The 26,813-nt window shown below is 35.5% G+C and overlaps 1 protein-coding gene across 7 annotated transcripts in view; it reads left to right on the top strand.

Annotated features, from left to right (window-relative positions):
• The window catches only part of NBEA (neurobeachin), a 610,070-nt gene that overhangs the window by 29,494 nt on the left and 553,763 nt on the right, over window positions 1-26,813 (top strand). For all 7 annotated transcript variants that reach the window (XM_082435483.1, XM_082435487.1, XM_082435484.1 and 4 more), the window contains exon 2: window positions 23,267-23,498. In XM_082435483.1, the coding sequence (XP_082291609.1) occupies window positions 23,267-23,498 (232 nt within the window). The remainder of the gene's footprint in view (window positions 1-23,266; window positions 23,499-26,813) is intronic.

Below are 26,813 nucleotides of genomic sequence, written 5' to 3'. Positions count from 1 at the left end.
GTCTGTGATCAGCTAGTTTATTTTAATTCAGCTGTTTGTACCAGAGATCCCTCCTTGTTCTATTTGTACATAAATTTCAACAGATATTCATTAGAGGCCTGTTAGTACCTTTTACTTTTGCTAACAGTTACTGGTTCATCTTAATGGCTAGATTAACTGTCTACATTAGTAGTTGCTGGGCTCCTCAGAAAATTGTCCCTGAGAGCCAAGGAAATCTTAACCTTCCATTTGGGGAAGGTTAGACTCAATTTTGAAATCCAGGGTCCCTTAGTGGGGAGAAAAGGAGCTGGAATGAAATAAACAAATCAGCAAGTGTTAACTTTTTGACTTGGTTAAGAGGTATTTGAGAGAGGAATAGCATCCTTCAGTGGTTACCCATTGCACTTAAGGTAAAGCTAGAAATTCTTAGTATGACTTTAAGCTCCCCACACGATCTGATACCTGCATAACCACTCAGTCTCATCTCCTGCTACTCTTCCATTTATTATTCCTTCCTCTTTGCCCTTGCTCTGTGAATGCCAGCCACACTGGTCATCTTTTATCATCTTTTATTAGAGGTTCTTCCTATCCTAGGACTTTGATAAGTCCTATTACCTCTGCCTGAAGTTCTTTTTCTCATTTCTTTCATCTTCCCTTCATTACCTTCTCCTTTCCCAATGATCTCAGCTAAATTTTTAAGTTTTTCAGTTATTTCATAGCCTCTCCAAATAAAGTTTTAGGCACTAATAATCTGCTTCAGTGCTAGAATTTAAGGTCTATGGCACCAAGAGTTTTTATGTTCACTACTGTATTTTGAGCACCTAATATAGGCCCTTGCATATAGCAGACGCTCAGTAAACATATGAATGAATAACAATGAATAAATCCAGATATGAATTGATTATTCAGAATTCCATTTAGCTAATTTTCAGTGAGAAGTAAATTTTTGAAAATTAGTGTGAAGAATTTATTCCTGCCTGTTCTTAATCAGAGTGAGGAGGTAAATCTCTAGAACTAAATAACCAAGATATATGGCAAATGCTTTTAGAGATTTATTGTCATATTACTTGAGTATGATCCCTAGTTACAACATAATGAGTAGTGCCTAACAAGCCTTGTGCTTATTGTGTAGATGGTGCCTGGTACATACCCTGAACTGAAGTAAGTAAGAAGTATGGTAATTTTTTCTATACTCTTCATTAGTTAGATTTTTAATTTTTTTTAGCTTAATTCCATCAACTCATATTCATAACTGTAGCTTCTGATAGGACTTCATTCTTAGGTTTTGGTTTTACAACACTAGGTAGGGGAAAGTGTTCCCACCCAGACATAACATGTATTTCCATAAACATTCAGGTGAAGTTGATACAACTTCTTTACATAATACCTGCATAAATATTCCAACGTTCATATCCTGTCATGCTATCCATTACATTTTTACATACTCTGAATCTAATTGTAACCCAAGTAAGGACTTCATCCATGCGTTTTGGTAACCACAATTCATGAGACTTATATAAAAGGTTTATGGAAACTTTTCTATCACTTATCAGTTTACCCACTCTTGTGTAAAAGGCTTTGGTTCTCATTCAGGGATTGAGCCAAGGGACCCTGGCCTTTTGTCAGTCTTTATTTTGATTAATCTGCATAACCACTGTCTCAAGGTATTGCACATCAGGTTTCTCATTGTAATCTCTGCCTTCCGACTTTAAATTTTTTTCCAAACTGGAGTAAATGGGGTGGATTTGTTTGGGGCCCTTTGATGTTGGGGGACCAGCAGGGGTCTTTATCTCACCCAGCCTTTGTAATGCTGTATTCAAACCTCGTTTTTAACCTCATCAGTGTTTGTTTTATTTATCCTATTTCTTAACAACCTCCAAAAGATTTCCACCCTACTGAGATGTCCTGTGGCTCTTCCTTTTTTTTGTTTCTTCTTTGTTTCATCCCTATCAATATTTGCTTTATTCACCTTATTTCTTTTTTTTTTATTTTATTAATTTATTATTTTTGGCTGTGTTGGGTCTTCGTTTCTGTGCGAGGGCTTTCTCTAGTTGCGGCAAGCGGGGGCCACTCTTCATCGCGGTGCGCGGGCCTGTCACTATCGCGGCCTCTCTTGTTGGGAGCACAGGCTCCACACGCGCAGGCTCAGTAGTTGTGGCTCATGGGCCTAGTTGCTCCGCAGCATGTGGGATCGTCCCAGATCAGGGCTCGAACCCATGTCCCCTGCATTGGCAGGCAGATTCTCAACCACTGCGCCACCAGGGAAGCCCTGAGTCAGCAAGTTTGATAAAGTTTCTGGAACTGTGTTTTGGTTCATCAACAGTATGGTTATATATGGGATGCCCATGTGAAAGGGGCCCCTTAACCACGGCATTTACCATGACCTAGGTAATGGGCATATTCAGCGGGTGAATATCCCTGCCATCATAAAGCCAGTCCAGCATGGCTTGCCTGCAAAGCACATCAGCTGCTTCATCTGGGCTATTCCACTTAATATATATGGGTGGTGATGGACAGTCCCCCTTCTCAGGGTAAACAGCCCTTACAGTGGCTTTTTAAAATCCAGTCTGCCATACTGGCTGTTTTCTCAGGAATAAGCTTTTATGTGTCTGGATCACATAGTGATCCCACATAGTGATCCATAGTGAGCTGTGGGTCCTGTATCAACCAGACATGCTCTTCCGCTCTTCATCATTCACAACCAGAGATACTCCTCTTAAATTAGTCACTCTCACAAGCCATTTTAGTAAAGGTTATTCAGGAACCTGATGATACTGATCCACAAAATGAAACAACTCCTTCACACTATACTGCCTAGTTTCAGTACTTTCTTCTTGGTGACCAGAGGTCTTAGGGGTACTTTCTGTTGTCCTGCATGCTTTTTCCCTTTGGGAGCAGATTTGAGGGCTGTGCTCAGAAGGAAAAATCTGAACTTGGTCTCTCAGGGTCCAACTCAGCACTCTTTATTTTAGCTGTTATAGATAACAATAACCAAGAGATTATATATTTCATCTTTTTCTTATTAGTTTGCATTTCCTTATGCATCCAGTGAACCAGCTCCCAGGGAGTTGGATCCATCTCTGAATTCCTTTGGTAACTTTTACCTTTAGTAACTGATTGTAGCACAGCTTTGCTCCATACCATGGTTGACCATGTGGCCACCAAAGAATCAAAGGTTCTTCATCAAAGTCTCTTTCATCTTTTCTCTTCCCAAACCATGTCTCGCTGAGCCAGGACCATTCTAGCAGATCCCACTTCTCTGTCACGAACTATCATTCTGACACCAATTCAGATTCTGATACCAATTCTGTTGTAGGTTTTTTTCCCCATACCACCAGGCAATTAACTCAGTTCTGACACTGTTTACTCGGAGATAGTATCAGGCCCCACAGGTTAAGGGCTCAGTTTTACAAGACTGCCCTCCCCCCCCGCCCCCCACATGCTACTCTTAAGTCCAGGCTGTCACTTGTGCTTCTCATCAACTGGCTATAGATTGGAGGTTTTAACAACGTCTTCCCTGGGTTTGATTAATTTGCTAGAGAAGCTCACTCAGAAGTCAGAGAAACATTTTACTTACTAGTTTACTGGTTTATTAGAGAAGGATATAACTCAGGAACTCCTGGATTGAAGAGGTGCATAGGGCAAAGTTTTGGAGAAAGTGGTGTGCAGTTTCCATGCTGTTTGCACTACGCCCCCTGAATTTCCAGGTCTTTATCAACCTGGAAGTTCTCCAAACCCATCCTTTTGGTTTTTATGGAACCTTCATTACATAGGCATGATTGATGAAATCTTCAGCCATTGGTGATTGAACTTAACCTCCACACTTCTCTTCTCCCCTGAGGTGGGTGGGAGGGCTTCTGATCTGTGGTTGGTTCCACTGGCAACCAGTCCCCACCCTTAGGTTACCTAGAGGCTTCCCCCAAATCGCATTATTAACACAACAAAAGACACCTTTATTGCTCTCTTCATTTACGAAATTTCAAGAGTTTTAGGAGCTCCATGCAGGGAATGACAACAAAGACCAAATATAGTTGACCCTTGAACAACGTGATTTGAGCTGCGTGGGTCCACTTAAGACGTGGATTTGTTTCAATAGGAAAGACTATAGTAGTACACTATCTGTGGTTGGTTGAATCTGCGAATACAGAACCTTGGTTAGAGAGGAACCGCAGACACAGAGGAAACAGGGATACAGAGGACTGACTATAAGGTATAAGCGGATTTTTGAATGCGTGGAGGGTTGGCTCCCATAATCCCTGTGTTATGGGTCAAGTGTATAAATTTCTTATTATAAATCACAGTATCATCTTAGGTCAGCTCTCAAAAAGCAGAAACTACAATATGTTCAGGGAGAAAGAGACAGACACATTTAATAGTCAGAGACTTTAATACTTCTCTCTTCATCCAAGACAGATCATATTCATGAAAAATTAGCAAGTATGTAGACTACCTTAAAATATGATCAAGAGTGCATGTTATTTACATCAAACTCTTAGCCCTGACACTAGGGTACTATATTTCCTTTTTAAGTACACACAGAATGTTAACGAACATTGAACAGGTCGGAGGCAAACAGAAATACTCAGTGATTTACAAAGAATAGAGATAATAAAAAGAGCATTTTCTGATCACAATGCAATGTATTAAGACTGAACAACTCAATTGAAAAACAGCAAGAAAGGAGAAAAATGATTCATAGAAAACCTTGGATAAATAGTATCAAATGACAAAGCTAAAACAATTTAGCAATGAGTTCGATGTACTTTATTCAAAAAAAAGCAGTGCATGGGTTGAGGGAGTAAGTTCAGAGCCTCACAAGCAGTGGAGCTTTTTCCAGAGGGATTTTGGGCAAGAGGGATTTTTATAGAGCACTAGTAGCTGCAGTGTAGAAAGAAAGCATGATTCCTGGGGATGCATATCTGTCATTATTTAGAAAGACTAAGGAGCAAGGAAATAAGTATAGAGCCCAGAGTTGGCTTGGCATTTGGAGTTCACCCGACTGGATATACTGCGTTTGTGGCCAAGGGGAGCATTTACAGGAATGCTGAAGTTTGGTTTGCTGATGTGGCACATTGGGCAGAAACTGCTCCATCTTGGGCCTACAAATTTATTTCAACAATAGAAAGCACAAAGATGATAGAAAAAAACTGATGTATTAGTGATCAAAATAAGTGGCAGTGGAGTGTGTTTAATAGTACATGATTGAGGACTTCCCTGGTGGTCCAATGGTTAAGACTCCACGCTTCTACTGCAGGGGGCACAGGCTGAATCCCTGGTCGGGGAACTAAGATCCCGTATGCTGTGCTGTGTGGCTCCCCCCCCGCCAAAAAAAGAAAAAATTCAATAGTACATGACCAAGATTGTAATGTGGGGAAGAAAAGAAAATTCAGGTATATGCTTTTTATAAGAGATGTGTGGTTGATAAACAGATAGAAAATGAGCCAGGTGATTAGCAATCCTCTTCACCACCCCCCCAAAAACAAGTTAGATGGTTTTATTACACATACACGAATTTAATTTCAAGATAAAAAGGATAAGGAGGGTCACTAAATGATTATGTTTCTATTCACTTACATGGAAAGAATGTAAGTGATTTTAATTCCACCAAGTTTGTGATTGTATGTTCCCATATGGTTCAGGAACGTGACACCTTGAAATTTTCATTCATGTACATTTTATTCCTTAAGTTGAATTTGGGTCTGATTTAGACTTAGTAGCATGCTTTATCTTCTAGTCTAGATATTAAGGCTATTCAAGTCTTTTGTGAATTGCAGGATATTTGAAATATTTTGCTGTGATGTGAAAGGAAATAAAAGCACACACACACAAAAACAAACAACCATAACAAAACACTAGGCAACTGGACTTGGGTATGCCACTACCAAGCTTTGTTATTTCCTCTTGAATAGTGTCTTGTTCCATTAATGCCTTTTAAGACCCTGATGTCCCATTTGGGAAGCAATTCTTGTGTGTTCGGGATATCTCTATATGTTTGCCACTGTAGAAAATATCAGTGCACTTATTTGATTTACACAGTAGCTTATTTGTTTCAGCAAGTGTATCATTGAACAAAATGGTCATGGTATTTCCAGTGGGTACATGACATTAAAAAGGTGCTATCTGGTTGAGGATCCAAAATAAAGAGAAATTAGAATAACCAGTGCTTGCTTAGAAATTGCTCATCTAAAAAAGAGAGTAATAGAACAAATGATGTGAATTGCAGTTAATATAATGCAATTATGCACATGATAGAATCAAAATAGAGCTATTGTCTTTATTTTAAAAAAGCTTAAGAGAATTAAAAATGATTTAATGTTTTATCATGACATATTATCTTTCCCCGTTTTTCATTATTTCATTTGTTATATATCCATCATGCATTCAGCTAATACTGATTACCATTTATGTGTCAGGCAATTGTTACAGGTAAAATGGTGAACTGTATTTTGGAAAGACAATTCTCCATGTTTTTTCGGGGGGGGGCGTATTTTGTATCAGTGTTTGTTCTTTTCAAGGATTTTTGAATCCTTGAATCTTTTCATTCTTTTCATGGATTTTTGTATAGTAAACAGCCTTGAAAGAGATATTTAGGATACAGGGCAGATTCGTTTCCTAACCATGATAATAAAGATGTCTCCCTCTGAGGCAGGGGTTGGTCAGGCTTGCTAACAGCCCCAGTAAAAGATTGGAGTTTTCTGCATGTGCAGCAACTGCCTGGGCTTGCCTCTGCCTCAGCCTTGTGGGACTTTGAGGGGCAGAGGGAACCAGTACAGACTTGAAGCTCCTACAGCCTGCTGTGCTTGAGTCATAAAATTCGTTGTCTCTGACCCAGTAGCCTCCTGTCTTTTGTCAACATTTATGAAATGGGCAGGCTAATTTGTTAGCTTGCAAGTAGGGCAAAATCTCAGACCTTTCATAGTTCTTGACCCAGTAGATTCTGGGTTTTTGATCTTATAGGATTTGTTTTCTAGTGGAAGAGACAGACTGTGAAACAGTTAATTGCACTGTGATAATTGTTGTGATGGAGAGTTATAGTTAGTTTGGAAGCACCTAGCAGAAACACTTAACCCAGCTAACCTAGTTAAGGAGAGTCAAGGAAAGCTTTCTGAGGGAAGTGACATGATGAGAACTAGCGAATAAGTTAGCCAGGCAAAAGACAGGGATGGGAAAGAATTTATACTTCTTAAAGTGTTTGTGCATGATTGCCTTATGCTTTTCTTTGTTTTGTGTTTATGAATTATTTTGCTATTCACATTTTAAACTCCTGGAATACAGGTACAATTTCATATCTCCCACAGGTTTCATTCTGTTCTGTTCCCTCATGTTTAAGGTATATTTCTTCATTTCTTGTAAGCTGCATCTAGTTGAGTGTTTTATTCTTAAAAATATATCCAGTTTGACAATCCTTGTCTTTAAATTGGAGTGTTTAATCTCTTTACATGTAATGTAAATACTGATGTATTTGGCTTTAAACATATCATATTACTGTTAGCTTTCTATTTGTCTTGCCTGCTTAGCATGTTTTCCTCATGTTTCTTGACTTTTTCTGGATTTAAATATTTTTTATTATTTTTCATCCCCTCTATTAACTTTCAGAAGTATGTTATTTTGCTGTCCTTTCAGTGGTTACTCTAGACATTATAACATACATCTTTGATTTATTAAAGGGTGAAATGAAATCCATTCTTTTTCTCTCTCTCCCAATTCAGTGCTGTTGTTTTTCATTTATCTTAATATTTTATGTCTTTCTTGACATTGTTGTTACTGATATACACAGTAAATATTTATTTAGATTGACCCATATTTTTACCCTTTTCCTAACTTTTTTTCTTCCGGCCCCTGTGTGTGTGAAAATGTTTTATTTTCCCTTCATTTGTGAAGGATATATTTCTGGATATAGATAAAAGTTGGTAGTTTTTTTCTTTCCTCACTTCAAAGATAAAAATGACTTCTTTTGTTATCATTTGACTTCTGTAATTTCAGTTTTAAAACAATACGTTGCTGCCTTTTTGAAGGTAATGTGCTTTATTCTCCTGATTACTTTTTAAGATATTTCTTTGTCTGTGTATTTTTAGCACCTTTTCTCTGATGTGCACGGGTATGATTTTCTTAGTATTAGTGAACTGAATGATAGAAGTTATTCTTAAACCTATGGCTTAATTTATTTAAATAGCTTTGAAAATTTCTTTACTTTTGTGTGTTCAGATAGTGCCACCTGTCCTCTGGATGTCTAATTATCCGTATGATGGGTCTAGTCATTGTATTTCATATCCTTTTTTCTTCCTCTATTTTAATCCTTTTTTTTACTTTGTGCATATGTCTGCATTTTTTTGGATGCATGTTCCAGTTCACTAATTCTTTCTTCAGCTGTTTGTTATCTGCTATCAGACTCATCATTGAGTTATTAAAGTCAGTTATTTTATTTTTCAGTTCTAGAAAGTACATTTTATGCTCTTATAGTTTCCTATTAGCTGCTGAAATCCTAAATCTTGTTGTTTAATTCCTTGAACACATTAGTTACAACTAGTTTAAATTCCGAGTCTCATAACTCCATTATCTAGTCATCTGTGTATTTGCTTCATTATCTAGTTATGTATATGTCTGTTATAATATTTTCTTTGGCTTTCATTCCCATCTTATATTTTAATATGACTGGCTACTTTTGTGTGAGGCCTGAGTAAAGTACATAAAAAGTTGTGGAGCTAATTTGAGGCTTTGTATGCTGTTATCTTCCTCCAGGGATTACTTTTGGTTTAGGCTAGCACCCATGCTTGAGACCCTAGCAGTCTTCGATTGTCATAATCCAATCAGGAATTGAGATGATGTGAATTTGTACTTAATCTCTGCAAGGGCTTTTCTATTTCTTTCTTTTTTAAGTTGATATAAAATCCACATTACACAATTCACCATAACCATTTTAAAGGATACAATTCAATGGCTTTTAGTATATTTACAATGTTGTACAACTGTTACCACTGTCTAATCCCAGAATATTTCCATCACCCCAAAAAGAAACTCTGTACCTCCCAATCCCCTATCTCTCCATCCCAGCAACCACTAATCTACTGTTGTTCTTATGGATTTGCCTATTCTAAATGTAATCATACAATATGTGGTCTTTTGTGACTGCCTTCTTTTACTTAGCATGTTTGGACTTTTTTTTTTTTTTTCCACCTTACTCCTGGGAAGTAGCTTTTCATGGTAGCAAGCAAGGGGTCCTTGTTTGTAAAGGTTCTTCTCTTGTAAGTCTCTGAACCATAGTTTTTGTCTCACTATTTCCAGGTGTATGTGAAAATTTATGTTCAGGTTCTCAGCCTTTCAGTTGTTGCTTTTGCAGTGACCATTTGCCTTGAGGGGAAAAATAACTCTAATACTGGGATTTTTTACTTCTCTGAGCTTTCTTCCTCTCTGGATCTGTCTTGGCAATTCCTCATTGTCTTGGGAGCTCCTGATGTCTTCAAATATTGTTTTTATATTTTGTCTATTTTTTTTCTAATTCCTAATGGGAGCACAGTGGGGTTGGGCTCTGTAATTTTTGCTGAACAGCTGAGTTCATTTATTCAGCCAGTATTTATTGAATGGCACATAGGTGCCAGGTGCTAGGGTATAGCAGTGTACAAAGCACAGAAAAGTCTCTGCTCTCATGGTGGTGACATTCTAGGGGTGGTATGAAATGAGCATACACTAAAATACATAATATGTTAGAAGTCTAACTTTCTGTGGAGAAAATAATGTGGGAAATAAGGATAGAGGGAGTTCTGGGGTGTTAACTGTTTTAAGTAAAATAGTTTCTGGAAGCTGTCTTTGATAAGGTGACCTCTGAAGAGAGACCTGAAGGGAAAGAGCCATGTGGATATCGGGGGAAGACCACGGCCGGCAGAGGGAACAGCAAGTAGTCACAAATGCGTGGAGGGTGTCAAAACAATAGTATGGCTGGAACAGAAATGAGGTTGGTAGATTAGATCTGAGAGGTAGAGGATGGGGCAGATTATGTAGAGTGCTATATGAGTTTGGACTATATTGGAGCTGAGTTGGGAAGCCATTGGATTGTTTTGAGCAGAGAGACATGATCTGCTTAGCACTCTCACATTGATCCCGTTAAAACCTGTGTTGAGAATAAATCCTGGGTTGTGAGGGTAGACACAGAGAAACTATTGAGGAGGTTCTTTCAGTGACCCTGATGAGAGAGAGAGAGAGAGAGAGAGGGAGAGAGAGAGAGAGGGAGAGAGAGAGGGAGAAATACTGTTTCAGATCATGGCGGTAGCAGTTAAGTAGCAAGAATTGATCAGATTCTAGATATATTTTGAAGGAACAGCTAACTGGATTTGCTCGACATTTGGATTTGGGCATGCGAGAAAGAGAGGAGTCAAGGATGACTGAAACTTTTGGCCTGACTAACTGGAAGAGTGGAGAGTTGCCATTGACTGAGACTGGGAAGTTTGCTAATGGATCGAATAGCGGGGTGCGATGGGAAGAAGGTCAGGAGTTTGTTGTTGGCCCTGTTAAATTTTAGATGTTTATTACCCATAGGAGAGGAGATAACAAGAAATCAGTTGGATATATGAGGCTGCAAATGGTCTTAGCTGAAGATATACATTTGTGAGTCAGCAGTATCTAGTTAGTATTTAAAGCCATGAGATTGAATGTCCACTTAGTATGGACAAAGAAGAGACACAAATACTGGGATTGGGGCAATTCAAATTTTTTAAGTCTTGGGGATGAGGGGGCTTCAGTAAACAAGGGTAGAGAAATAGGCTAATGGCTGAAGAGTGAGGTAAAGTCAATGATTTTTTTTTTTTTTTTGAAGAAAAAAACGCTTTTAGTGCATTTGCATGCTGATGGGAATAACCCAGTAGAAGGTATGCTATGGTGATGCAGGGGCATAGGTGGTTGGGAACAATTCACAGAAAATAAGTGAAATTCAAAGAGCTTATATACCCTTTTCAACAAAGGAAAGAGGGCTTGGACTCCAAGGGACGATACTTTATGAGGAAATGACTAGGAAATATGTGGGAGAACAAATGGAAGATAAGGGTTATTTTAGTAAAGTTTGGTGTGTGCAGACTCATCTTGGGGCCAGCTCTCCATCTTCAGTGACAAGGGTTGCTCTTCTCACCCTAGCACCAGAGTGGTGGGATATTTATACCACTTTCACAATGGTAAATTTATGCCCTGCTTTCAGGTAGATAATGGGAAAGCAGAGGACTCTTCCTATATCTGTTGATTCTTAATTGCCTTCAGTTTTAAATAACCCTTATGCCAAAGTGGCATATTTTGGGGTGGCATATACTGATCCCCTTCAGTATGAATAAATGATTGACTACCATACACTGAAACTACATGAATTATTGCTCTTTTTGCTGTGATTTAATTTTCAGACAGTAAAAACAACTGTTTGAATTCTATGTAAACAAATGTATTACATTAGTTGATGTAAATATGACATAAAAATGCAAACTTTATTTCAAGTAAAAATTGTTTTGATATTGACGTCTGTATATAGTTTAAGATGTAGGTCAAGGAAAACTGAAGTAATTACCTACCCATAGTTGGGAATTCCTACGTGAACTAGATACTGCTCTTAATATTCCTTAGGATTTCTAAGAAATATTTATGGAAGCTGAGTTTAGGTATATATCTTCATTTTAAGGATTATACATTTTAGGCTACATGATGTTTTACTTAGGCTTAATCCTTCACAATTATGGTATTGTATTTATAAGGGAAATTACTAATTTTTATGCCTGTGTATGAAATGTGTGTTTGTGTTTTCTAAAAAGCAAAACCAGTACTTTCTTTGTGATAATTTACTATCTCTAAAAGTTTTGGGTAATTTTGTTTTTTAAATAATATTGCAATTATATTTTTAAATAATATTAATCACTTGTCATTTAGATCTGTTGATCAGCACATGGTACTAATGAAGTTAAAGTCATGAGTGTTGTTCCCATGTAAACGAGTAAGTTTTCCTCATTTTTTTCTGGGTGCCAGTCTCATCCTGGAAAAATAATGAAATTAACATTAATTGGGTACCTAGTCTAAGCTGGTCACTGTTGGGTACTTAAATGGAATAGCTTCTTTAATCATCTAATGTCCCTGTGAGATAGGTGGTGTTATACTGAGAAGTTACTTGCGAAACCATGAATTTAGTAAGTGGCAGAGTCAGGATTTGTTCCCAAGTTGGCCCAACTCCAGGGATTTGTATCATGATCAATTGTGGGTCAGTAAAAACCACTTTTTACCTAACATTTAAAAATAAAACAGCGATTGGGCTTCCCTGGTGGCACAGTGGTTGAGAATCTGCCTGCCAGTGCAGGGGACACGGGTTCGAGCCCTGGTCTGGGAAGATCCCACATGCCGCGGAGCAACTAAGCCCGTGAGCCACAACTACTGAGCCTGCGCATCTGGAGCCTTGCTCTGCAACAAGAGAGGCTGCGATAGTGGGAGGCCCACACATCACAATGAAGAGTGGCCCCTGCTTGCCACAACTGGAGAAAGCCCTCGCACAGAAACGAAGACCCAACACAGCCAAAATAAATAAATAAATAATAATAAATTAAAAAAAAAAAAGAAAATGTACATTTAAAAAAAATAAATAAATAGAACAGCAATTATTTAGCCTCGTGTTAGTGAATTGTTCCTTTTCTTCTTCGTTAAGTGTCATCCTTAATCAGTATCTCCTTGGACTCTATCACTTCCTTTAATTAGCTTTTATTTTATATTATGATTAGGAATTTGATAAATTTCCATGTTATGGGAAGAAGAGAAATTGTATAAAGAAGGGACTGCTTAGGATATTATGGAGTGGAACTAGAGGTACAAAGTTGAATGGCATTAGGTTTGCTCCTGATTCTGTACCTAAGGGATAGATTATTTTCATGGAAGAATTGGCAGGAATTCTTTGATCAAACAGGCCAAAGGACTATAAAGTTGAAAACTCTAAAAATGTAAATATTATTTTAAACCTCATTTTAAATATGCAGATCTCACAAAACTATATTAAATACTTGTTTAATAGATATATAATAGTTTCAAATATTACAGTGCGTCCTGTATAGGTGCTGCTCATGGATTGGTCAGTAAGACAAATGTGGGTCCTATTTTCAGGGAGCTTATAGTCTAGTGTTTATATATAACTCCTGATACTAAAAGTTATTATAGTTCCCCCCCACTTATTTTTTCCTCTGATTATAAAAATAAATGATTCTTATTTTGGAAAATCTATAGAATCAGAAAATATGTAAAGATAAAAAGAAAAGGTTTTATAAGCCCACAACTCAGAGATACACTTTCAGAAACATTTTAATTTAGTTCCTTTTTTCTCTATGTAAATTTATTAGCACAGATGGAACATATGTCTCATGAGAAAAAAAGTTTACTTATTTGCTATATCTCATTTTTAATTTTCAGAGTCTTTTCTCTTTTTGTCTGAGGATTGTGTATATTATTCTTTTTTCTTCTGTGAATCACATTATGAATTTATTTACCAAATCTATAATTTTTTGTTTTCTAACCCATGAAATTCTGCTTTAACATAATTTTTTTCCTCATAATTTACTCAGACTTGCTTTTTAAAAAATTTTCCCAACCTCTTGAGTTAAATGTTTGATTCATTTATTTTTTGTTTTTGTTGCTTCCTAATGAAAGCCTTTTAAAGAAGGAATTTCTTCTCATTAGGATATAAACAGTCCTTTGGGAAGTCACATTCCTGTCCTGGTTTGTACTGCCAAAAACCTTTTTATCTCATGCAGCTTCTGTGAATTGTAGGAATCAAAGGTTAATGTTCTATTGTTCTAGTCCAATATTTTTTTATTTCTCTCAAACAGAAGTTTTGTATCAGTGAATCATCTCTTTAGCTTTTACCTCATCAGGTAGTCTTTGCAATTTATTCAGTGCCTTCCCTGCAGTCTTTTGAAAATGATTTTACCCCCTTTGAGTCTTTAGATTCTAAATTCTGTCCTTGCTATATGATAGACACCACAGCTGTTGCATACATCACAGTTGTCTTCTCAATAGAGGTTGTAATACACTGTATCCTAGAACCAGAAGATTTTAGAGATTGTATAATTTTGGCCTGGGTGGAAACTGAGGCTCAGAGGAGAAATACCCTGAGGTACCTAGAATACTAAATGAATGTACTTCTGCCCATAGATTTTAGCAGAGTTTTGATTTAAAAGCAGGGATCTAGGACTTCCCTGGTGGCGCAGTGGTTAAGAGTCCGCCTGCCAATTCAGGGGACAGGGGTTTGATCCCTGGTCCAGGAAGATCCCACATGCCTCGGAGCAACTAAGCCCATGCACCACAACTACTGAGCCCACGCTCAAGAGCCCGAGAGCCACAGCTGCTGAAGCCCACGTGCCTAGAGCCCATGCTCCGCAACAAGATAAGCCACCACAACGAGAAGCCCACGCACCGCAACGAAGAGTGGCCCCCGCTTGCCGCAACTAGAGAAAGCCCACGCTCAGCAATGAAGACCCAGTGCAGCCAAAAAAAAAAAAAAAAAAAAAAAGTAGGGATCTAGCTCTCTTCCATTTTACCAGTTCGGTCCTCATCAGTATTCCTGTGAGAAGGATTTCAAATAATAAATTCAGATAACTCAGGTAATTTAGATATTCAAATATTAAATAAATAAAAATTCATTCAGTAAAAAGGTGGTAGAGAAACTGTTTATTATGATCTAAGTGCTGTTGTAGAAGGATGAATTTGGCGGTGGTATTTAGTGGTAACTTGAGGTAGGAAGATACTGTGAGGAGGCAACAAAGCAATTTTGAAACTGCTTGGTGTGGGAGCTAGGAAAAATGAAAAAGGTCTGAGTCTGAGATATGAGTAAGAAAGAAATACTAGGGCTTGACATGAAAATAGCAGAAGAGTCACAGGTAATGTGAAGGCATCAAGTGTTTATGACTGAGCCAAGAGAGTAATTAATTTTATTTTAGGGAGATAGTTTTTAGTTTTTTTTAGTTTTTGTTTTTTGTTTTTAAATTCATGATGTGTTGCAGAATGGATGATAGTCTTTTTCCAAGAAGTTGAAGTTTTGAGGGGTGTGTTTCATGTTATATACATATGCATTCTGTTGTAGCTGAAAGTCAACTCTAGGTTTAGTTAAAACTTTTTCTTGCATTGTTTTAATTTCCCGTACATTATATAGATTCTATGCCGTTTCCATGGGAAGGAAATTGTGAAGGTGCTTTCCAGTTTTGGCAGTTATGAATTGAGCTGCTATAAACATCTGTGTGCGGATTTTTGTGGACAAAATCTGTGTGGACATACGTTTTTCGCTCCTTTGAGTATTATATACTAAGGAGCACAGTTGCTGGATTGTATGGTAAAAGTATGTTTAATTTTGTAAGAAACCACCAAACTGTCTTCCAAAGTGGCTGCATTATTTTCATTCCCACCAGCAAACAATGAGAGTTTCTGTTGCTCCATATCCTCAGCAGCACTTGATGTTATCAGTGTTCTAGGTTTTGGCCATTCTAATAGGTGTGTAGTGGTATCTCATTCTTGCTTTAATTTGCATTTCTCCAGTGACGTAGGATGTGGAGCATCTTCTTATATGCTTCTTTGCCATGTGTATATCTTCTTCAGTAAGGTGTCTGTTAAGATCTTTAGTATTTGTTTCCTTTTCATGTTCAGTGTTTTCTCTAGAGTTTACAATATGCATTAACTTACTCTCTACCTTCAAATAATATACTACTTCAAGTATAGGTGAAGAATCTTTTAGAAGTATACTTATATTTCTCCTTTCTTGTCCTCTGTGATCTTGCTGTCATTGGTTTTACTTTCATATGTGTTATAAATCCCTTAATGCATTGTTATTTTTGCTTTAGATAGTTATCTTTTAAAGAATTTTCAAAATGAGATAAAACAGTCTTTTGCACTTAACAACAGTCTTGATTTTGGCACTCTTCAATTTTTTTGTGTCATTTCAAATTTCCAGCTGGTATCATTTTCCTTCTGCTGGAAGAACTTACTTTAACATTTCTTATGGTAAAAGTCTGTGGGCAGCAAATTCTCTCAGCTTTCATTTGTCTGCAGAAGTTTCTACTTTGTTTTTATTTATGAAATAGAGTTTTCATTGTTAGGCTAGGAGTTAGAATTTAAAAGCATATAGTGGTTTGGCAATTAACACATTTAGTTTTCCTTCAAATGTCAATTGGCTCCTAGTAGCCAGGTGGATTTGTCATATATGTTTGGTATAATCATATAAAGCAATTATAAAGATGGTTATACTTGCTTTTGATAAAGTGCAAGTTGCTTAAAATATATTTTAAAGAAGGCACTTATTGTATGACAGTTATTCCCTTTGTTTCCTCCTCCCTTCCCTAGAGTTTTTATGGATGGTATTTACAGCAGCATTTGTTATACTCTTGGGTATAGTTATTCCTATATCACAGAAAGATTGTCAATATAAATTACTTGTAGAGAGGAATTGTGTGAAAGAAATAGGAAAAAAAACAAGTAATTCTCTATTTTTCTTGCCTTGGTTTGTTGGCTGGGTTTAGGATCATTAACTTTTATTATGTTCATGTCCAAATTATAAAGTTTTCCTGTTATTTACTGAACACTTATCTAAAAGTCACTTATTACATATGCTAATGTTTAACATCAGATTTTGAAGGTTAGACGACTAGTGGCAGTACATATTTATGTCTTGTGGGTGATCTCTGGTAATGATACACTTCTTAATTCTTTATGATATTGACAAGACAAATTCTGATGCTGACACTAGCTTAGGGACCTTGGGCAGGTTACTTAACGTATGCTAACCTCAATTTCCTTGTTTGAGTTACTCATCTCCCAGAGTTATGAGAATTAAATGAGGCTATATGCATAAATTATGCAACATATAATTAATGTTCACAAAATGGTGGTTCTTAATCATGTTTTCACTTTTGTTTCTTTGTAAAATTACACACAGTTATAGCTTTATATTGAAGATCTGTTCTTTAGAAATTAATAATTCAAGAGCTTCATAATTAGATTGTATCTGCTTCTAAAAGTAATTTGATTGGCTAACAGTAGAAGACATCTGTGTACTAATAGAAAGCAAAACATAAGCTGGAAGAAAGAATAGAGGAAGGAGATAAGACAAAAGCAGTTATCAAATTTTGAACACAAAATTAATTTTTTCTTTTGATGGGCCATTCTTTCTTGTTTCTTTGTGTGTCTCATAATTTTTTGTTGAAATTTGGACATTCTGAATATTGTAATGTGGAATCTCTGGAAATTCTGTTCTTTTCCCTACTCTTGAGTTTGTAGTTGCTATTGTGTGTTGTTATTGCTGTTTGCTTAGTAGCTTTTCTAAATTATATTCTGTATTCTGTATAAGATCTGTATTCTCTGCCACTTTTGGCCATTGAAGGCTTTGTTCTCGTAGTTTGATGGGCAGCTGATGTTTTGACAGAGTTACCTTAAATGCCTGGAGCCAAGGAAAGGAAAAAAAGGAAAAGAAAATGCTCTTCCCCATCTTTTGCTCTGTGCTGGAGACTTCTTCAGTGTTTGGTCAGGCTGTTTACATCTCTACTTTAGCTTTTACTTCCTACTTGTGTAGAGCCTAAAGGTCAGCTACAAATGAAAGCTTAGGGACTTTGTAGGCCTTTTCTGAATGTGCGACCTGCCCTGGGCATACATGTGGCTTTCTGGATTACCCAGTATACATGAGAGCTTTTGAAAGACCTTATACCCACATTTATCTCCTTTCCCCACGTCTTCCTTCCCAGGCTTCCAGGTCTGTCTACTGCTTGCCCCAAGTGTTGGCTTGCCCCAGGTGCTGCAGCTAATACATGTGCCTTTAAATGCTTTCAGCAGAAGTGTTCTAGCTCTAGGGACGTTCTGAGTTGAGTGAAGCAAAGAAAATTCTTTGTGTCTATGCTTGAGGGAGCTGCCAGTCAGGTTCAGACCTACAACTACAATTCTTTGAGAATAAGGTCCCTAGTGCTTCCTTTGGAACTAGCAGCCCTCACCACCAGTGCAGGCTAGCGTCCTCATGACTGTTGCCAATCTGAGGGATTGAAGGTGGGACGTGCCTCACAAAACAGTCGCTTCTTCCTCACCAAGTCTTCCCTTGGTTGTTGTACATTTTTGACTTGATTCCAGAAATCTTCAGAAGTTTATTCTGCCAGTTTTTGCTAGATCATTAGTTTTTTAGGGAGGACATAGCTGCCCACTCTGGTGTTTTTTGGTGACATCACTCCCATTCTTTTTCAAAGGAAGATATTGTAATTGATTTCACTTGAAAATAGTTAGAAACTGGAAGTGGAAATATATTTAAGCCTGATTTTAACAACTAAAAATTGTGTGTAGTGTACTTAGTCCCTTACTTAGACAATAACATGTCTCCCAAATTTTACCTGTGAAACCTTACATATTTTTTAAGTGGTAATAGAAGAAAAAAATAACGCAACCAAGAGGTATAAACAGGAATGAGGAAACATTTTCTTTGGCTTTGTGGTCATCTCTGGAACTTTAAAAAAGTTATATGGCATTAAGAGCAATTCATTGCTAAAAGAGAAAAGTAGAGTATGGTAGAAAGTCTTTGGCTTACAACCTGAACCATGAATTTGTGAAGCCCTCCTGCCAGCCTACTTACCTCTCTTCTGTCCTCTCATCCTGCCATCTTCCCATTCTGTGTTAAATATTGAATAATTTGCATGGGTTTGTCAGTGTGCTAGTGACGTAGATATGGTTGATAGTTAGAAATGGTCCTTACCCTTACAAAGCTTACTGTAAAGTGGGGGATGGAAAGAAATCTGTAAACATCTAGGATATCCTGAAATGATTGCTGTGATGTGGATGGGTTGTAATGTGAGTTCAGAGAAAGGCAGTGTTTGTAGTTACTAGGAAGACTTTCTGGATTAAGTGGTATCTAAACTGATATTTGGAGTTTTAATGGAAGTTAAAATTAGGGGTTGGGAGAGAACCCTATTTCATGCATAGGGAGTAACATTATAAAGAGTTTTAGATGAAGTGAGAGATGGCATTGTGGAAATGTTTTTTTATGACAGTAGCTAGGGAATGGAAAGTAGAGGAAGCTGAATGTGGGGTGTTGAACTGGGGCTTTATAAGCAATGTTATCTAGTTTAGAGTTTATCCACAGATTTGCAAAGATTTGCAAAGAAATCCAACTGGTTAATAATTATCCAGTTTGATTTAGTCTAATGTACACTGAATTATTCCATGTAATCCTAACTAATAATCTAAGATTTCAAAATAAAGATATTTAAAACTCTGTACTTAAAAAATAAAAGATACTTAAATTGCTAGTAATTATAAACCTTAGTACTTTCAGAAGATAATACATTTATATTCTAAATTTTTATACAGTAATTTTTATGCTTTTATGTAAATAAAACTTAGTTCATTAAAAAGGCTCACCTATATTTATTTTATTCACTTATGACAGATTCTTGAGTAGGAAGGGCCCTTGTGGACCGCTTTTCTTGAATGCCAGTACCTTTTAGAATTTTAAGGAGAAGGCCTGGAGGAAAAGAAAACCCTTAACTGTGCAAATAGAGTGTCATATTGACACATTCAGATTTACAGGAAGTCTCAATTGATTTATAAATCTCATTTGTACTATGGTAACAGTGATTTTAGGTTTTGTTTTGTTTTTTTTTGGTTTAGCTTTCTAGCCTGTCATGTCACTTTCTTTGTTTTTTAAAATGTTTTCCTGTGAGTTTTCTTTTTTAGTGTTTATTGCTAATTTTCCTGTAATTGAGCCTTCAAAGTCTTAGACATTCTTACTGAAATAATTTATTTAAATAACTTTAAATAAATTGGTTGTTTTTCTTTATTGTGATTTACTACCTCTTGATGTTTCATTTCTTACCCACAGAAATCATTTTGTCTTTCCTCATTTTACCCATACACTGTTCTCAAAGCACGAATTTCTTCATAGAGCTACTATGACACGTCCCATCTATATTTTTTAAGTTTACACTCTTGACTTCATAGCAAGTTGTTTCGGTACATTTTCTAGTCTAGATTAGAATCCTGGATCTGCCACTTGCTCATGTGTGACTTTGGTTATGTTGCTTAACCTCATTTATCTTCAGTTTCCTTCTCTGAAGACAACTATGCCTTTTCCTCATAGGGTTGTTAGAGAATTGTTTAAATAATAAAGACTGACTGTTTCTACTTTTTCTTCTATGCTTTAGTTGATAAATGTTGAACTGTTCATTACAAGTGAGGAATAAATATTTCCCTAATCTTGGAATGATAGTTCTGTAAGCAGTTAGCCTCCTTAACACTAATGTATTAAAAATTATAATAGGGGTTAGAAAGACCGTACAAAAACATAGGTCCACTCTGTTATAACATTTGTAATAAATATTTTTACAGCTTCTGGCAGTGAAATCAGGGAGCCATAACTGTGCTCTTTTGTAATTAAATGATGTATAGAAAGAGGCATTGTTTTTTTAACTGTGAAAGATAGAGCCTTAGGCTTCACATAATAGCTTGATTGTTAGAATTACACATTATAATTGTTAATTCCTTTAAAAGCAGACTATTTTTTGTTACCACTGAGCCCCTTTCTGTTATTTACACATTTGATAATGGTTCTTGGGTAGACCAGATTTTACTTTAGCATTTACAACTCATTAAGGAGATTAGTCTAAAAAATTCTTCAGTGTTCTCCCATTTTAGTGTATACTAATTCTTACAGAGATTTATTCTGAGTCTTATAGACTTAAACTTTGGTATCTACTTCTTTTAGTTCAGTCAGTAAGTTGTCAATTGTTTTTCAGACCTGTTTATTTCTCTGTGGTTCACTTCTGGAGAACCTCTTCTAAGTTACTAATCATGGGTTTACAAGTTTCATAGTAGTGACCCAAGTCAATTGGATATATAAATATGAAAAAGTGAGCAAGTCTTGGTGAGACCATGGCACGGTGAAAATGATGCTTGAGTTGGTTTTGCTAGATCTACAAGTTAATATCTAAGAGAGTACACGATCTACAATAATTTAGCTTTTCCTGGAAACATAAGGTTTACACTGGCTGTTTCATGGTACTTTATATGTATGTGATCAGATGACTACAATTTTTAGCTCAAAGTTGGGGTAAGAGAACTGGTAATAGCTAACGTTAACTCCTTAACTGAATGCTAACTATATGCCTGACTTTGTTACTAAGTGCTTATAACCCAATTACTTTATTTATTTAATCTTTACAACAACCTTATTAGATAGGAACTTTTATTCCCATATTGTAGATGAAGTGACAGGCTTAGAGAAGTAGCGTCATTAAAGTGAGTGGTGCAGCTAAAATCAGAATCCAGGAAGTCTGAATTCAGAGCCAATCTCTTAACCATTCTCATAGCTATTTTTGTTAATAAACCAGAAATAGTAGGAGGAGTTGAAGTCGTTTCACACATAGAAGTAAAACCAACCTTTAACCAGAGAGAATATCTAGGTCAGTAAAAGGTCGGAAGTTAGCATAAGGGCTAGTTTCTTATAAAGTTGAATTTTGGAGCTGTTACAGAGAAAATATATATACAGAGTATAATATTTTACAATTTGAGAATATTTTGTTTTTAAATTCTTAAATTCTAGAAGACTTTTAAAATATTCCCTTCTTTGTCATTAGTTGCTGTGAGAATTAAGTTATTTACTATATGTAAAGCACTTAGAATAATACTAAATGGCATGTGAGGTTAGGTGGTGGTATTATTATTACCATTATTTTCAAATTTATATTATACAATGTGCTCATCCATCCATATTAATGAACACCTTTCATTGATGGAAAATTAATTTGACTTCTTGAATCTAATCTCTAGCCCCTGTCTAAGCCTAATTTTATTTTCCTTCGCTTCCTCTTTCTCAACTACTCACTATTTATGTCTTTTATACTTTATGTAATTTATAAGCCAAATGCAACCTTTTTTGGACTAAAGTAGAACATACGTAAATACATATATAGATCTTTATTTCTAGAATTTAGCACTGTTAGTGCATGGACTTTTTCTTGTCCACAGATATATTTCGAGTTCTTAGAACAGTAAGTTCTAGTCTTTAATGAATAAAATATTTGTTGAATGAATGACTTCACATTTGTCACGCATTTTGTATATGGCTATTATTTTCTGCCTAAATTTTCCATTCTCTAGATCAAAAAGATATCCAGTTTGTTAATGTTCTTCCTTAAGAATGGTACTTATTACTGAATAAACTAATTAATGTGAGATTTGATCAATAGAGAATAGGAGTATCATTGTATCTTTTATTCCATGTGTATTTGTCTATTGCTGTAGTAAAGTAGCATTTGGGAGGAGCAGTACTACTTTTGACTCACTTGGCATAATGCCACAAGTCAAATATGCTGCCATTAAATCAGCTTTCTTTCCCAGTTCACATGTTTTTTAAAAACAATACTACTAGATATTACATATTTCTTTTGTAAACATTTTTAACATTAATTCTGTTATTTCAACATTTACTGTAAGTTTGCTAATATAGTTTCATGTTTCTTCATATTCTATACATGGAGATTAGACCCACCTATTCTTTTTCAGTTCCATCTATTTTATTTGTCAGTCTAGTAGTATAAAAGAAAATGAATTTTCATGTCTTAAAATTTATCCTTAGTGATCTCTGCATCTTCTAGTATTTTTCACTTTTCAAAGCCAAAACCTTTTTTTTTTTAAAGCTTTTTTTTTTTTTTTAATTTTAATTAATTAATTAATTAATTAATTAATTTTATTTATGGCTGTGTTGGGTTTTCGCTTCTGTGCGAGGGCCTTCTCTAGTTGTGGCAAGCGGGGGCCACTCTTCATCGCGGTGCGCGGGCCTCTCACCGTCGCGGCCTCTCTTGTTGCGGAGCACAGGCTCCAGACGCGCAGGCTCAGTAATTGTGGCTCACGGGCCCAGCTGCTCCGCGGCATGTGGGATCCTCCCAGACCGGGGCTCGAACCCGTGTCCCCTGCATTGGCAGGCAGACTCTCAACCACTGCGCCACCAGGGAAGCCCCAGCCAAAACCTTTTTAAGGGAATTTGTCCAGAATCCCACCTCTTAGTCATTTGCTCTATTTTACTCTATTTTTCTAGATTTGAAATCACCTTTTCAAATTGAAAAAAAAAATTAGACTTCTCTTTGCTAGTTTTAATTCTTACAGCACCTTTCACTTATCTGTAGTGAAATTTTTATCAAAATTAGTTTCAGGCTAGAAGACTTGAAATTTTTTAGAGTAGCTAATACTTTCTTGCTAGCTAAATATTTGTTTTGTTGTTATGTGTAAGCTCTCACATTATCATTGGTGATTTTTTTTTTCTGTTTATTTTTAGCTGGTTGGTGGAGAATTTGACTTGGAGATGAACTTTATTATCCAGGATGCTGAGAGTATAACATGCATGACAGAGCTTTTGGAACACTGTGATGTCACATGTCAAGCAGAAATATGGAGCATGTTTACAGCCATCCTACGAAAAAGTGTTCGGAATTTACAGACTAGTACAGAAGTTGGGCTAATTGAGCAAGTATTGCTGAAGATGAGTGCTGTAGATGACATGATAGCAGGTATGGGATTATCTGACAGGAAAGTATAATTTAAATGTTTATAAAGATTCATATGCTTCTCTTTATATTCTATAGGTTATATAGTTTTGTTGAAGCTACCTTGTTTTAAAATAGGTAAGTAGAAATGTATGGGAAATTTGCCTTTTATGTTAAGGGGAAACCTGAAGAATGAAAGATGACTTCTGTATTAGACAAAAATAATTACTATTTTGGTTTTCCAGGTTTTAGAAAATCTCAGTAATGTGGAATAAGTGCTATGAAATCTATCAGAAAAATGAACAGTACCTTTCTATGTAGAACTTAATTAAACCTTTATATAATTAAAATATCACAATACATATTACATTTCTATAAAATTAGCACTTTATTAAAAGTTCTCTGAACTCCATGTTCTCCAGTCTGGCATATATGGTACTATGACAGGAGGTGCTAAAAGCCTTCGGACAAGCAGGCTGTAGTTTTTGGAAGTGTCGATTTTACTTCGATATTTTTTTGGAGGAACTTTTGTATTAAAATAAATGCAGATCTATTGCTAATTAGAACATACTATTTGCATGAAATTTCAAGATAAAAATAATAATTTGGTGTTTGTTATGTGTTATTTCAAATAATAATTTTGATATCTGTAATTCTTCACTGTCAATCCTTTACCCACCGGCAAGTCCATTCTCCTCTGTGGTTAGATGCACTTCAGTAGAAATGTTCTGAAAGATGGTCCCAGAGCAACAGTTACTCCCAGAAAATAAGGAGTTTGAAATGTTGATTCTCTTAAGCCATGAATCTTCCGTATAACTTTCTTCTGACATGAAAAGGTTTCATAATTCTAAAAGTGCTAGTATAATTCCTCACAATATCTGACCATATCTGATCCTTAAAAATAGTTCAACACCAGAAAATCCTCTATAATATCTTGATCTATGCATAATTAATTTTAATATCAGTAGAACAAAACATTAAACAAGAAAAAATGGAATGAAGAGTAAAGATCAGTGCTTTTTAAATTTAAGCAATATTTTGAAATTTTTGTTTTTCTTACAGAGTATATTAAAATCATTTCTAATTGCTTTTGAGGTGGCATCTATCTCTATTTAGAATGATTTAGTATTTTCTATATTGGTTACTAATGGTTAACTTCATGAAAAATGAGAATCAAAATTAACACATCTTTTTGATGAAAATATGATACCATCTGCAAATTTTAGCATTAACAGGAATTTATCTGTATAAACTTATATGTACACATGTTGTATAGAACATCATGTGATCTTTGAATCCTCATATCTGGATTTAAGCCCTTAAAATTCCTTCTCTTTTCTTTCTTTCTTTTTTTGTAAATAAAGTACAATTTATAGAATGCACTTTAGAAAATGAGCCAAAATTACAAACATACTAGCTTACTGTACATAATTCATGAGCACTGAGAAGTAAGCTGATAGTAAGTGTGATAGTACCGCAAAGCTTTTCACATTTTCTGTTATACAAAGCTTCTTAATTCCCTTATCCTTTATTCTCATTAATGATAATGTGGATAACACAAATTTTTCACTTTTTCTTATTTAAGTGATGAATAAGTGTTAGAAAAATACCTCTACCTTACTTTTCCGTAGAGAAATTAAAATTTAGATAACACACTAATGAAGCACCAGTAACCACCAAAACACTACTCAGTTTTCACTCTGAGTGTTTTGTAGCATGCTAAGTTCAAAGAGGTTCTTTTCATTTAATAATATGAAGATATCATATTAGAAGGTGGTTAAACATCTATAGTAAATTGATAAGAGAATTTCATAGACTTAGTATTTTTTCTCCTTTAAAAATCTTGTACAGAAAATACCTTTTTTATAGACCTTTTAAAATTTTATAATAAAATTAAAAACTGAGGTGCTTGGCTATCTTATCTGTATAATAAATAAGAAATCTTAATAATTATGTAATTAAATACAAATTTAATAGATCACTTTTTGTCACATACATAGGAGATGAGATAAAGGTTTGGAAATAGAATTCTTTTAAAATAGTATTTGTAGGCATACCTTTAAGAAATCTTCTATGAAGGTTTTGCCATTGCAGCTAATTGCTTAAAAATGCTTTATATTAACTTAAGATTTTAAAGTGCTTGGTTTTTATCTAGAATTTTTTCTTAGAAACAGATATTCTGACTAATATGTAGTAACTATGAACATTTTTATTACTTGAATGATGAATGGTCTTTCATTAAAAGATATCTCTTTAAAATGGCATATCCACAGTCACAAGTTTATCGTAGAGATTGCTTACTTATAATGGTGTTAAGTAAGAATAAGTCAATTCTTTATTGATGAAAATAACCATATTAAATTTCTAATTTGAAATACATACATAATAAATATTTTTGAAGTCTCAAAGTTCAGCTAACTAATCTATGATATTGGATAATGTATAGTACATGTCAATAATTATTTGAACTTATCCTAACCTAACCTATTTTATTAATTGATGATAAATTGTTTATAATGTATATGTGTATTTATTGTAATAACTTGCATAGTATCTTTAATTCTTAGGATGTACTTTAGAAATTGAGAAAATGAAGTATAAGTATTTAGATGTTTAATTTCTTGCAAAAAATGATTGATAGAGGTACTATTACAATGTCTAGAGATGAGAAAGTAATCAGAGACAAGAGATTAAATGTATAATTTTTTCTTATTATCTGGTGAGCTGGTGTGTCTCTTATGTGAACATAAACACATTACCATAATGGATATCACCAGTCAGATGTTCAAATGGTACTTCTATTTAGAGACTAGTAAGTAACAGTGAGGGCTCTGGAGCCATACTGCCTAGGTTTGAATTTTGACTCTACCACTTAGTAGAGTGCGTTCTTGGGCAGTGTGATTAAGTTATCTATGCTTCACTTTCCTCATTTTTAGAAGGGGATAATAATTATACTTACCTCATAGGCTTGTTATGAGGATTTGTGAAGTTAATGCATGTAAACCACTTGGAATAAAGCCAGGCAAGGAGTGAGTGCCCAAAATTGTTGTTAATGGGTCAAGGACTATTTCAAGAATGTATTTTATTAAGAGTAGATAATTCTAAAAGCAAATGTGGTCAACCATTGCTTTTTCATTTGAAAATAACAAATTTACAATGTTAAATCATTGTACCGTTGCATTTTTTGGCCTACTTTTCCCAGCATATAGCAGATTCGTGTGTGTGTGTGTGTGTGCGCATGTGTGTGTATTCTGGGAATTTATAAAATCCATTTTATGTAATTTTTCAAAGAGAACTTAATTGAAATGGTAATTCTGATGGGAAAAAAATCCTAAAATT

This window comes from Balaenoptera physalus, assembly GCF_965194825.1.
Source record: "Balaenoptera physalus genome assembly, chromosome: 18".
Taxonomy (NCBI): domain Eukaryota; kingdom Metazoa; phylum Chordata; class Mammalia; order Artiodactyla; family Balaenopteridae; genus Balaenoptera; species Balaenoptera physalus.
The sequence above is the reverse complement of the archived record's forward strand: the minus strand, read 5'-3'. Positions and strand labels throughout refer to the sequence as shown.